This window comes from Peromyscus eremicus, chromosome 5 (genome assembly GCF_949786415.1).
Source record: "Peromyscus eremicus chromosome 5, PerEre_H2_v1, whole genome shotgun sequence".
NCBI classification, from domain to species: domain Eukaryota; kingdom Metazoa; phylum Chordata; class Mammalia; order Rodentia; family Cricetidae; genus Peromyscus; species Peromyscus eremicus.
Window position 1 is genome coordinate 68,194,141 of NC_081420.1, and position 14,523 is coordinate 68,208,663.

Below are 14,523 nucleotides of genomic sequence, written 5' to 3' on the forward strand. Positions count from 1 at the left end.
AGTGCTTTCTGGGAAAATATAAGACCTTAGTTCAGTCTAGAACAATCAATCAATCAAAATCTGATACTCTACTTCAAGATGGCCTAATGACTCCACTGTATTTCTTACTAACTCTAGACTAATGAAATTGCCACCCCTTCTCAGAACTCACCTGATTATCAAAGGTTGAGTGTTTGATTTCTTCATGGCCAATCCTTAGAATAAGAATGGCACATGTATCTCTGAATCCACTCTTTGGTCTTGACTGTGACTATCCTGAAACATTTATTGTTGGCAAAGAAAAATTGGTTCCATTTCCACGTGAAGAATGCATCTGCCTTTTTGGATACAAAGTACCTGAAAGCATCATTTCTGTTACTCTTGTAACTCCTCTGAATGTAGTGTGTAAGAATTCGTCAGTTTAAGATGTTGGCAAGTTTGTTTTAGTAAACATGGTTATGCTTTCTGCTTTGTTGAACTAAATGAAGTTGCTATTTTAAAGTCATTTTTACCTTAAAAGTTGTGATTTCATTGTTTCACCTAATAGCTTGAAAAATTGTTATCTGGCATGAGGAAAGAAAAATAAAAACAACTCACATTGTAATTGCCCTTTATCTTCTATGTTGATGTGTAGGTGGTATTTGTAGTCAGAATTTCTGCTTCTAGTAGAACATAGAATAAAATATTATGTACCATTTAAGACACTGCAAATATATTTTCTATTAGCTGCTTTAAAATGCCCTACCATGTCCACTTGATCAATAACTACTTTCTCTTTAAATCCAATTTTATATCTATCTGCCCTATTCCTGGACTAGAAAATATCCTTCCAGAAGAAAGAAACTTCTATATTGTATTTTGGTACCTGACACTTATGAATGATCTCAGAAACTTGTTTTATATACAAGTCATGTCAGCATGTTAGCCATGTGTGCTGGTTTGAATGAGAATCCCACTCTAACTCATCCCAATAGATTTATATTTAAATGCTTCCTCTCCAGTTGTTTGAACTGTGTGGAAAGGAGTAGGAGGTGTGGCCTTATTGGTGGTGGAGGTGTGTCACTGGGGTGGGCTTTGAGGTTTCAAAAACCCATGCCATTCCCAGGTAGCTCTTTCTTCCTCCAACTTGTGGTTCAGAATGTGAGCTCTCAGCTCCTGCTCCAATGTCATTGTTGCTGCCTGTTTCCATGCTCCCAACTGTGATAGTAATGGACACTAACACTCTGAGACTGCCAGGTCCCCAGTAAACTCTTTCTTCTACAATTTGCTTTACTCATGGTGTCTTATCACAGCAATGGAAAAGCAATCATGACACTTTGTGTGGTATTTCTGTAATCCCAGCAGCTGGGAGGTAAAAGTCAGAGGATCAGAAGTTAGAGGTTATCTTTAGCTACACAGTAGGTTCAAGATCAGCCTGGGCTGCATGAGACCTTGTCTCAAAAACACTGTGTGGAAGCGAGAGGGGAAAGGAAAGGGACAGAAAGACAGGGGAGGTATAGAGTTAAGCAGTAAATTCTGCTCATTTTTATGTGAACAAACAGTTTTTAGTTATCATATGATACAGCGATTCACTTAAAAAAACATCATAATTCTTCAAAAATACTAATTTTTATAACAGTTTGATGCTTCATTAATTAATACTAATTTCTACTTTAGTTTTCTTCTTTGGTGTTCAAATAACACCATGCAAAAATTTAAAGACAAAGGCTAATTACTCAACACTAATTCTTAAGTGTTGCAAGCTGACTCTGGCCAAATGCTATTATTGCAATTGCAACAATGAATTATCAACTTGTTCCATAAAATTTAAGCAGAAGTACTTTTAGTACATGTTAACATTAATGTTCAGCAACCACCAAAGGAAAAACAATAGTCTTAAAAGTTAAGGTGAAAGTCTTGGAGACATTTAAATAGAAGTGTAAAATGTATCTATTGGATCCAAAGAAGGCAGGAGAGAAAAAGAGGTGGAACAGGCAGATCCAACCAGACAGGCAAACCAAAGCAACAAAATGGCAGTCGAGTTCCAACAACAACAGTTGTCTTAGTTGAAACTAATAATCAGGCATTGATTATCAGACTGGCATCTTCAAAAGCAAGATGCATGCCAGAGGTAAGGCTAAGTGACAAGAGTGCTTCCCCAGCACACATGAGGCCCTGGATTCAATATGTGGCACCACAGAAAACACAAATCAAGACCAACTATGTGTAGTGTGTAATTAATGTGCCAGGAAAACAAAAGGTTATGAATATTAAGAGCTCCAAGGTGAAGTGACTGGAAATATGTATATCATAAACACAAATTGTAAAACTCAGAGTAATTAAGTATCAAACTAAACTTGAACACACAGAGATAAGCAGGAAAATATAAGAGGGTCAGTTCATCAGGAAAACATTACAATTTTTGAAAAATTAGTCAAAAAATAGAGGGAAAAAGAATGCTATACTTTAAACCACATGATCAACCAATGTGGATATGATTGATGATTTTAGATTTCTGTTTCTAACAGCTATAGAATATGAATCAATTCGGCTTGGTAGTTAAGAGCACATGCTGTGCAATCATGAGGACTGAGATTTGGATTCAAGTACCTACATTACAAGCCAGTGATACAAATGGCTGTAAATTATAAAGAATTTTCTAATAAAAACTTTATACACCGAAACTAATGACACCCAAGTCTACATCTCACTGAACTTCTACACAATTACAGTAGCCATTCTAAAGCTATGGAGCTTCATATTGGATTTTAATTGATTAATCTTTAACATTTTATTTAAAATATAGTTATATCACTTCCCCTTTTCCCTCCAGCTCCTTCCTCTCCTTCACTCTCAAATTGACAATCTCATTTTCTTTGATTATTATTGTTACATATGCATGTATACATAAATACAACCTGTTGAGTCCATTTTGTTGTTTAGATATATAAGGTTTCAGTGGTGACCAATTAATATTGAATAACCAAGTCAGGAGGCACATCCTTGGGAGAATCTAATTCTCCCTGTCTCTCAGTAGTCATTAGTTGTCTGTAGTTCTTTGTCTAGGGGTGGGACCCTATGAGATCTTTCCTCTTCTGAGTTAGCTTATCTGTTGATATTGCCATTGTTCAGATGCTGTTTATGCAGCCATTTTTAGGAGAGGCAGTCTCACAGCAGACTTCTTGGTACTCTGGTCCTTAAAATCTTTCTGCCCCTCTTCTGTGATGTTCCCTGAGCCATAGATGCAGAAGTTGTGCTGCAGCTGTATCCATTGGAACAATCCATTGATCTCTGTGGCGTGTCCAGTTGTGGTTTTCTCCATTTGCTATATAAGGAAGCTTCTTTGATGAGGGGTGATGGTTACACTTATCTGTGGGTGTGAGGATAAGATTTAGAATTTAGTTAAATATTCATGCAAAGTGGCAATAGTAGATTTTCTTCTGAGATCCATGATCTCACTAGGCTAGGACAATTGACTAAGTTTCTACTTAGCCCTCTTAACTGTGGAGCTGTCCTCATGCCCACCATATTCCATATCTTGCTTTAGATAAGGTTACTTGGATAGATATAGTTATTTAAGTTTGTTAATTTGCATATCTACAATCTGTATGTTTCAATAATATAAATTTTACCTTGATTTCAAAAAAAGAGAAAAGAGCACATTTTGGTATGCTTTTCTTCAAAGTACGTTTACTTTCTTCATGTCTTTTTTAAGAAAATGCTTCCAGATGTCTTGAAATTCTCCTCTAAAGCCAAGAGATTTATCTTTACTGAATCAGCTTCTATAATTAATAGTTGGAAAATTGGACACTTCTAATTATTTATGTTCTACTTTAAATTTTTTATAGAACCTTCCAATTATTTGCTAATAGTAAATTTAGCTAATTCTTGGAATAATAACTTTACACCAGGCAGTTTCTGAGAGTGTGGTATGTTTAACCTACCCAGCCATTCCAGCAGGAGTTCTCAACCTTCCTAAAGCTGTGACACTTTAACACAGTTTTTCATGTTGTGCTGACCCTCAACCATAAAATTATTTTCATTGCTACTTCATAACTTTAAGTTTGCTACTGTTACGAATTGTAATGTCAATTACCTGTGTTTTCCGGTGGTCTTAGCAACCCCTGTGAAAGGTTGAGAACTGCTGCTCTACAGCATCCTGTCATCCCTTTCACACATGAAGTTTCAGAAGCACAGAGTCTGTCCTTTGCCCAAAGGTCCCATGTATGTAGCACTTTGCCGGTACACTGCCCTCCTAAGATTATTGCTTCTCATGTTGCTCAGGTGATTCTACATTCATTTAGTGGTCAGTTCTCCTCTACTAAAACTATCCCATAGATCAGACAGGAAACACTAACTTTGCCAACTCCATTGTAAGATGAAAAGGAGCCTTGTTACTTCTCAGATCCCATCCCTCAACAGTCTGAAAGCAAAACCCGTGCAACTGTTTAAATCATGAAAGAGTTAGCTACCTGTCAGGTGGAGGCTTTTGTACAGTTGACTGACTGAAACAAGTGAAATTCATCTCATGATCACCCACAGCAAACAATAGTCTCTCTAATCATCAATGCATGATGATGTATTTTTCCTGAGACTTGGTATCCCAGGTCTTGAGAAACAGACAGTGTGGAAACATTGCTGTCACTGTTAGAGGGAAAGTCTTAGCCTGTATTTTCAAAGATACTGACTCCTAAACTGTACACACCCAGCAAACTGTACCTTAGCAGTTTTAGGTTTTTCTTCCTCTACTTCATACATGAAACTTCATTTACTGACTCTAATAACATGATCTAAATTGAAACTCAAAGCTCTAGCCAAGTATTATTTAGGGGGAGGGTATTGTCCCCACCAGTCTCTGTCTCCTTGAGATACATATACCACAAATGGAATCCTGCTCATATTCCCTTCTAGGAATCTGAAGCAGACATCAGGCCACAATAGTATTTGGATTGTAAGTACATCAATAACTCGGATTACAATTCTGAGGTATACAAATTGCCAAACTAACATCTTCAGCAGCTAAGTGAATCCATGTTTTTATTTTTGCGTTATTATTTTTTTTTGAGATTCAAAGGTTTTTAATCTTAAGTATCAGCTCTAAGATCAGTGAACTTGAGTTTTCCTGGGGTCCTTGCAATTTTCAAAAGCAGCCCTTTAGTTATGACCTCAGGCGACTTGACTTTATTTAGATCCCTACTAGACCTCAGCATCAGGAGACTGTGGTTGAGATGGCAGCTCCCAGGTCTGCTCCTGTCTGCCACTTTCCTGTTATGGCTCCAGAATACATGCTTCTCTAGAGGTAGGGATGCAGGACAAGTACGTGTGTCACTGACCGTCATCTTTCACTTTGAAAACTCTTGCCCAGTACTCTTATTGAGCAAGACTGTTTTGGCTCTGTGGGATCTTTTGTGTTTCTGCATGTATTTTTACTTTTTTTTATTTCTATGAAAGTGGAATTGAAGGTTTTATTGGGATTGTATTGAAACTGTAGGTTTCCTTTGATAGTATGGATTTTTTCACACATTTTATTTTTCTGATCTATGAGTATTGGTAGTCTCTCCATCTTCCATTGTCTTTCTCAATTTCTTTCTTTAGTTGTTTTGAAATTTTAATTTTCACTTTCTTAGTTAAGGTTATCCTGAGGTAATTTTTGTGGGGAGGGAGGCCTATTGTAAAATGTTTCCCTGATTTCTTTCTGAATATATTTGTCATTGGTGTATAGGAAAGGAACTAATTTTTGTGCATTAAATTTTTTACAGTGCCACTTTGCTGAAAATGTTTATCAGTGATAGAAGATTTCTGATGGACTCTTCTCGGGGTCTTTTAAGTATATATTCTGAAAATACAAGTAGCAGTATACAGACATTATATATACAGCTGAGCAGGTTGTAGTTACGGATTCAGTACTATCTACCTACCTACCTACCTACCTACCTATTTACCTACCTACCTACCTAGCTACCTACCTACCTACCTACCTAGCTACAATTAATGAAAAACGAGGCTGTGAATTTCAAAGAGAACAAAGGGGTTCTGGAGGGGGGAAAGGAAAGAGGAAATGATGTAATTATATCTCACAAATTTAAAGACATAATTTTAAAAAGAATACTTTTACCTCTTCCTTTCATATTTGTGACTCTTCTCTCTCTTTATGTTGTATTGCTCTAGCTAAGAGTTCAAGTGCTATATTGAAAAGGTGCATGGACATTGGTCATCCTCATCTTGTTCCTGATGTTAATAGAAATGCTTCTGGCTTCCACATTTAGCATGACATTATGTATAGGCTTGTTTTATATAACCATTGTTGAGGAATGTTCCCTCTATCCTTAGTCTTGCTGGGGCTTTTATCATAGTTTTTGATTTATTCAATTTTGCATAGGACTTTTTTGCATCTACTGAGATGATCAAGTGATTTCTTTCCCTGAGTCTATATTGAATCACTGGTGTTTACTTACATAATGTTGAACCATCTTTGCACACCTAGAATGAAGCATATTTGATTGTAGTAGATGAATTTGCAAATGTTTTGTTGAGAATATTTGCATCTATGTTCATCAAGAAAATAGGTCTACAATTTCTTTCATTGCATCTTTATTAAGTTTAGCTTTAGCTATCAGTATAATTCTGGCTTCATAAATTTGAAAGTATTCCTTCCTTTTCTGTCATATGGAATAATTTGAAACACTTCAATCTAGTTCTTTTTTAAAGGTCAGGTGAAACTCTATAGTATATTTATTTCAGTAACAACATTAATGATAATATTAGCATGATTGATAGAGCATCATAATGTGTAGGATGGCAATAATTCTGAACAGTAGTATCAGCAGACATTTCACTGAATACCCACCATATGTGAAGACCAATGCCAACCACTTTATAAGCATCACCCCGTGTCTTCAAAGCCATCATGTTTTAGGAAGCACTATTATGCCCGTTTTTGAATAGGACACAGAATGGAAGAGACACTCTTGTCCTTTTGGTCAGACAGTGTGAGCTGCCCCTATTCTTTTTTTTTTTTTTTTTTTTTTTTGGTTTTTTGAGACAGGGTTTCTCTGTGTAGCTTTTGCGCCTTTCCTGGAACTCACTTGGTAGCCCAGGGTGGCCTCGAACTCACAGAGATCCGCCTGGCTCTGCCTCCCGAGTGCTGGGATTAAAGGCATGCACCACCACCGCCCGGCCAGAGCTGCCCCTATTCTTGTAGCCTGAAGGCTGTGTATCAGGTTAGTGCTTTAGAAATGTATCTATTGTCAGTTGGGCGGTAGTGACGCACGCCTTTGAAATGTTCTGATGCCTTTGAAATGTTCTGAGATGAGTAAACTTAGAGTATGAAAATCCCATTTTAAAATCAATAATATATCGCTTTTTATCTTTGAAACTGAAGGTAATATATCTTGAAACCTTAATATAAGAAATACTTGATTTAATCAAAATGAAGGGTTGAGACAGTCATCTACAAAGTGAAAGTTTGTGTCTAGACATAATGAGTTGTTAGTACTTTTACTCTGAGTGTGTGCAATCTTCTCAGAGTGGATTGATGATATTTACAGCCATTTTGGGGTTATCCATTTTGGCTTTTCCATTCTTATGTTTACATGTGCTACTCTCTGTCATCATCTACTAGCCCTCAAATATTTGCTTTTATCATTACCTGTAGCTTTAAGGCTTGTGTGTGTGTCTGTGTGTTTGTGTGTGTGTGTGTGTTTCACAGTCACCTGGTAGTAAGAAAGACTGGGAAAAGTGGGGCTCACCCACTGCCTTTGTGAATGCTGTTTTCACCATATAATATACATTTGATGTGTGTGTGTGTGTGTGTGTGTGTGTGTGTGTATACCTGCCTTATTTCTCTTTATTGAACTTACTAAATCCCATAAATGACAATGTCACAGTATGCATCATGGCAGTATTGGGAATCGGGTATGCTTTTCAATTACTTCAGGTCACCCTCATCCTTGAAAACTTTTGGGCCCAGTAAGTAAAAGATGCTTCATTACAAGCCTTGTAGCCTGAGTTTAATCTCTAGAACCCACCACATAAAGGTGAGAAGAGAGACACAACTCTGTAGTGTTGGACTTTCATTGGTACACACACATCACACACACACACACACACACACACACACACACACACACACACACAGACACACACACAAGCAGACACACACACCACACACATACACAGACACACACCACACACATACACAAACACACAAATCACATACACACACATACACAAATCACGTACACACACATACACACATGAATGCATGCATGTGCACAAGCACACGTGAAAGCACAGGTGTGAACACATGCCATAAATATTTTGAAATATCAGTAAACTAAGAAACATCTACAAAATGGTAACTGCCAGATTAAGAACATGAAAACTGAGTCATGAAAAGTTGTAAAATGCATAAATTATCAAAGGAAAATTGAATTCAGTCAAGGTCATGATCATGAGTATAAAAAGTAAAGGCAGAGGCAGGAGACAAACAAGCTACAAAATCAGATCAGTTACAAGAAAACTTTCAAAGGAAAATTAGTTTAGTTAAAAAAATTTATCACATGATTTTCCAGTACTTGCTTTAGTATGTAAATGGGTTGGATTATGTTCCACGAGGAAAACTGTGTGTGCCTGTGTGTTTTTAATCAAAACATGGAACACTGATATTTAAGACATTTTTAGTTCTACTTCATTCCAAAGCTTTAAGAAAGAACATTTTGGCAATGTCCATGTAAGATTTATGGATTTTGAGCACATTTGTACAAGACTTTGCCCAATCCATCAGGTCTTGAATCCCCAAAGGATAGTAATACAGTGTGGAATTTATAGGCTGAAGCATCTCATTTTTAGGCCAGAAGAAGAGTTAGTTCTAAAGGGGATACAATTTTAGATAAGACTTTTTAGTTTTTCTTTATTCTCAAACTTTAAGGACTAGTGATAATAGGCACAGGTCTCTTTAGCAATGTGTTAGAATATTTTTTATCATATTACAGATGCCTAATTCTAAATGCAGAATGTCGTTGCCATGCACACATAAATTCTGAGAAAAGTCTCATAAAGAATTAGGAGACACAGAGTTTAAAAATCCACCACTCTACTTTGAAGAAACTTTTACAATTGAGTCCTCTCATCCTTCCATCTTTTTCCTATCTCTTTATTTCTTCCACTTTTCCTCCTATCAGCTCATTTAGTCATAAATGTTCCCTGAAACAGAGTAAACAAGTCAATTCACGTAAAGTCTTGGATATTTTCTCCTTTTAGAAATCTGTTGTGTTCACCGTTTTGGTGATGAAAACTCAGCAAGCAACAACAACTTGCTCTGACAGATGTGACAGTTGTTAGTCCTGTCTGTATCTGAATGCTGATCACCGTTCTGTGAACTCCTAAGAAGCCACAGGTCCTCCCTGGGTCACTCAGAGCATCAGATGAGAGTGTGCTATCTTTGATATTATTGATTTTCTATGTTCCACTTATGTTTTAAATCATGTCTTCAACACATTACAAAAACGCCTTCACTGTGTGGCTTTTAATGTTTATTTTTAATATTCACTTCTTTGGAGTTTTCATTTTATGATGTCTCACTGCTTTTCATCATTAATCCCCTTTAGTTTAGTACTCAATTTAAAGCAAAAGACATGACTGAAGATTTGAATTATTCAGTGTATAATATTGAATTATAGTTGTTGGTTTATTTTCCTTTGGGACATGAATAAAAAAGCCTGTGCTATTTCTAAGAAAAGCATACGAATTTTGGTCTCATGACCAGACTCCTGAGACCATGCTTGAACATTCCACTTTAAGGACTTTAAGAAGCATCACAAGAATTCTATACCAGAGGCATGTGCAGAGTTGTGCATGTGTTGTCTTTGGCATGCTTCTCTCTGCCAATTTAAAAGATCAGCATTGATTATTTTCCAAAGTTGACATTTTAGTTTATTGTCTTTTCTGAGGGAGTATTAGTATCAAATCATTGGAGGGTCTTCCCTTGAGGCACATGAATTAACTCCCAATGATAGGTGTTACCAAGGACTCGCTTTCACTTTTTTTTTTAATATTTCAGTTCAGCATTGAGATGCTCATAAATTTGGACACAGATGACCCCAGCATGTTGTCCACAGATAACCATATGTATATCCTACTGCATTGTGTAAGATGTGGTGATAAATTAGAAACAAAATAGAAAACTTAGAATCCAACATATCGATGCAAATATTCCAGTTCAGCACACTTTAACATCCCAATAACATCTTGGTTTCTGATCTGTAAAGTCCTTAGAAAACAGCAAAAGTCTTTTTGCAGTATTTGTAGAATCAAGTGAGAAGAAATAATATTGGATAAATTACATGAGAGGAGAAAAATATATTCTCTAAAAAAACTACATGTGCCTTTTGTCTCTTTTCATAGATGATCACTGGAAATAATTCTGAAATTAACATTAAGGTATTTTGTAATATTTTAGAATTAAGTGTTACATTTCTTCTTAAGTTGTTTGTTCTTATGACCACATGCTATTTGACACATCAGGGTCACTTGACATTAATAGGTCAGTAAATATTTGTCTATAATTGCCAGTGTTTAATAAACTATGAAAATGACTTATTTTATTAACATCATCATCATCTGAAAGACTGTGAAATGATTATTTACCTAGCAACAATTCGAGCTCTACACAAAGAATACAAGACATCACCAGGAATCTAAACATCTAAAAAAACAATAAATGTATACTTTAGAGGGTGATAACATAACTTAAATCTGTATGTCTAGCATGAGTGAGTAATGATGGTGACAGCTAACATTGATGCCTTAAGAAGGGGACGAAATAAGGTTTACAACCTTGGATATGCACATTTGGTTTTATTTTCTATTCCAAAGATTGGGAATTGAGGTCCTGCAATTCAGTAACGGTTTTAGTTCTGACTGGGATCTTACTAAATAGAACATATCCTCTGCTCACTTCCTCCTGGCCAAGGAAGCTCCTTGCCTCTTCAGCAGTTCCATCCTCTGGTCCACTTGGTAAGCCGTAGCCTGAGGTCAAATCAGTGCTTCATATCCTCTTTGATGTCCTCTACTCATCAGACATGTGAGGCTGAGAATGTGAACCCCATAGAGACCATAGGACCTGTGCTGGCTGCCTGGTGGATCAATAGAAAAGGGAGAGATAAAACACTGGTAAAGGAATGGAGAGCGAAATGGGAGGATGCAGAGATGAAGGAGTTCAGAGAAAGACAAGAACAAGAAAAGGCTGCTGCAAGAGGTGGTGGGAGGGAGGGGTGGGATTACACATGGGTTCATAGAAACATTAAAGACTTTTTAAATGACCCAAGTATCCAATTTTACCATATTCTGCCCCACAGTAACATTTTTAATCAATCTCGTTTTCTTAAGAAAGTAACATGTCATAATCTTGGAAAATAATAATACGTCAATTCATAAGATGCAGTCATAAATGCATACTGAGTAAAGAAGCCAAATATATAGTTTTATGATGTTAGGAATCCGTCACTATAATTTCCCTCAATCTGCTTCATATAAAAACATAAGGTAATAATATTACAGCTTAGCATTAAATAAATGCTTACTACATGCCAGAGGCTCCCCTTAAGACCTATGTATGCAGATGTTGAGTTCTTCCAGGAACTCTATGTCATTGATGTCATAGTGCAGACTGGGCAACTGAGGACAAGGGGGATGAAGTCACTTACTAAAGCCATATTCCACTTTCATGGAAATGTCTTTCCAGTGGCTGTCACCTGTTCTCAGTGGCCTTTATTATTCTTTCATTTTTCTTTCTTAGTCACTCTCAACTTGCTCTTTCCCTAAACTTGAGAAAGTGCTTCTGATGGCAACACTGGCCAGAGACCTAGGAGACGTCACAGGAGAGGCACTGGCCTAGGAGAAGTCACAGGAGAGGCACTGGCCAGAGACCCAGGAGACGTCACAGGAGAGGCACTGGCCTAGGAGAAGTCAAAGGAGAGGCACAACCACCACCTTAATGGCACAAAGCTAATTTTTGAACTGTCTTTTAAATTATTTTTCCTTTACTTAAAATTACCAGATTTTTTCCAGAATTATATGCCAGACTCATGATGTCAAATAATAAGGAAGGGAAGTGCTAAGAGCTCAGTGTTAGCTGAGGAAATGATGATCAGAGCTGAAGTTTACAGTCAGCCTGCCCTGATTGAGCCCAGATCTAATTTAGTAACTTTCCAGCTTTAGCGCATTTCTTAATTTCCTGGTGCCTCAGTTACCTCACCTATAATGCTTACCTCTTAGAGTTGTTCACAGGATATGTGCAAAACAACAAACATATATCTGTCTATTGCAAAGGAACTTTATATAATGAATTGCCCTTTAAATTTTATAGTCTTTTCTATTTAATTTATGTAATGGGAAAAAAAAAACCTAGCATTTTGAGTATTAGGATTTAGAAAAGGATCACTGAATACCAAGGGTCAAGCAAAGAGCAAGTGATGAATTTGGGAAAATGAAAGGAGATCTAGGATTAAGCTCGGATTTTAGGACTTACTACTGAAGAGAGACGGGGGAGAGAGGAGTAGAAGAAAGAAGAAAGGACAAAAGGCCAGAGAGAAAAGAAGAAGGGAGAGAGGGAGGGGAAAGGAGAAAGAGGAGGAAGAACAGAGGAAGAAAGGGAATTAAAGAGAGACTATGAGGGATTTTATGAGGTTTCTTTGCTTTATCTAGAATTCTGTAAGTTCACTTCAACCATTCATCCTGACAGGAAACCATGTCTGTATTTTACTAACAAATTCTTAAAGTCAGCAACAAACTACAAACCACGATGCTTATGAAGTTATTTAATAGAAAAGATATTAAAACATAGAAGCAAGGGGTAAGAATAGCACAGAGAAGAGCTGCTAATATAATGATTATGAACCACTTTTCTAGAACATCTATCTATCTGGAGAATTAGCTAATGACTCAAAAATACCAATCACATTACACACTAGCATGCAGTTACCTACAACACATAATATGGGATACTCTCCAAATGCCTGAGCAGTCATCAAAAATTTCAGAATCTTAGAATACTTCATGGGTTATTTTATGTGGTTGATTGACTTTGGGTTGGATAGTCATTATATTGAAAATTAAATTCCCCCATTTACTAACTCAGAAAACTGTCAATACAAAGGCACATACCTTATTAGAATTCAGAGAAAATGATTCCAGGCTGTGACATCCTGGAATCTTCTTTTGTGCTCGAGTCTTCCCTTTAGAAAGCAATGAAATTAGTCAAGGGTCATTCTGCCTCCAACTGCTATGCTTCCAAAAAGCCTTTCCATCTGAAACAGGTTTTGAAAGCTGTGCTTTGAGGTTCATGCATAGATTTTTTGAAAACGTCTAAGTTGCCAACTGAAAAAAGGGAATACTCATCTATGTAAAATTTTATACAGAATGTGAGTTTTTTGAAAAGCAGTTTTTTTTTGCAATAACAGTGTCAGTTTGGAGAGAGAGAGAGAGAGAGAGAGAGAGAGTTAAATGTATTGTACAGTTAAACAGAATCTGAGATTTTTCTCACAATTCGTGTGGTTATAAGTGATTAATCAAAGAGGGCTTCATGAGAGGATTTAGTTAGTATATTCAGATCCCCATCATTCACGTAAAAAGATAAGCCTGTGATTGCAGTCCTAGCATGCGCAGACAGTCTAGCCAACCAACGTGCTTCAGTTAAAGCAGGAGATCCTGTCTTAAAAACAAAGTTGAGAGCAATTAAGGAAGTTACTCAACATTGACTTGCTCCCCCACATCAACAAACATACAAGATAGATATACACATATATGTACATGCACACACACAAACATATATACACATACCCAAAAGGCTCTTAGTTGTGTTTATGAAACTAGAAATAGATATTCTACTATAGGAGCTGCAGATGTAGTTAAGCAGTAAAGTGCTTGCCTAACATGCACACGTTCATGGGTTTGACTCCCAGCACCACTAAAAACATTAAATTTATTTTTAGCCATTAATATTATGGGTTTGGTTACTTAAATAACTTTAGATATAAGTTGTGTGGACACACTCAAGCCTGAACTGACATAATAAAGATTCAGTGTTACTTCCTTACATACACAAATTTTCCACAAATGAAAACTTGAGTTTAAGAGTACACATATGAAGGACCTGACAGCTGGGATCTTCTTTCAGCCTCCACAGATGACAGTGCAGCTGAGAAGAAAGGAGGAACCCTCCATGCCGGCCTCATCGTTGGAATTCTTATCCTGGTCCTCATTATAGCAGCGGCCATTCTGGTGACAGTTTATATGTATCACCACCCAACATCAGCAGCTAGCATCTTCTTCATTGAGGTGAGTGCCAAATCCAGCCATGAAAGCCATGCTGGTGGATGGACTGTATGAAATAGCAAACACCACCTGGATTTAATGTTTGGCACGTGATTTGTCAGTGTCAGGCTGGTTGATGTCACACACATCGCACCCACTCATGTCCACATTGATAGATTACTTTCAGATGATGAGGTCAGACCTCTTATCTCTGAAGCTCTTAAACCAACAAGCCATCTTCCCCTTAGAGAC

The 14,523-nt window shown here is 37.0% G+C and overlaps 1 protein-coding gene across 1 annotated transcript in view; it reads left to right on the forward strand.

The window, feature by feature from the left end:
• Positions 1–14,523, forward strand: part of Plxdc2 (plexin domain containing 2) — a 394,952-nt gene that overhangs the window by 354,595 nt on the left and 25,834 nt on the right. The window contains exon 13 of the mRNA XM_059263622.1: positions 14,135–14,295. Within this exon, the coding sequence (XP_059119605.1) occupies positions 14,135–14,295 (161 nt within the window). The remainder of the gene's footprint in view (positions 1–14,134; positions 14,296–14,523) is intronic.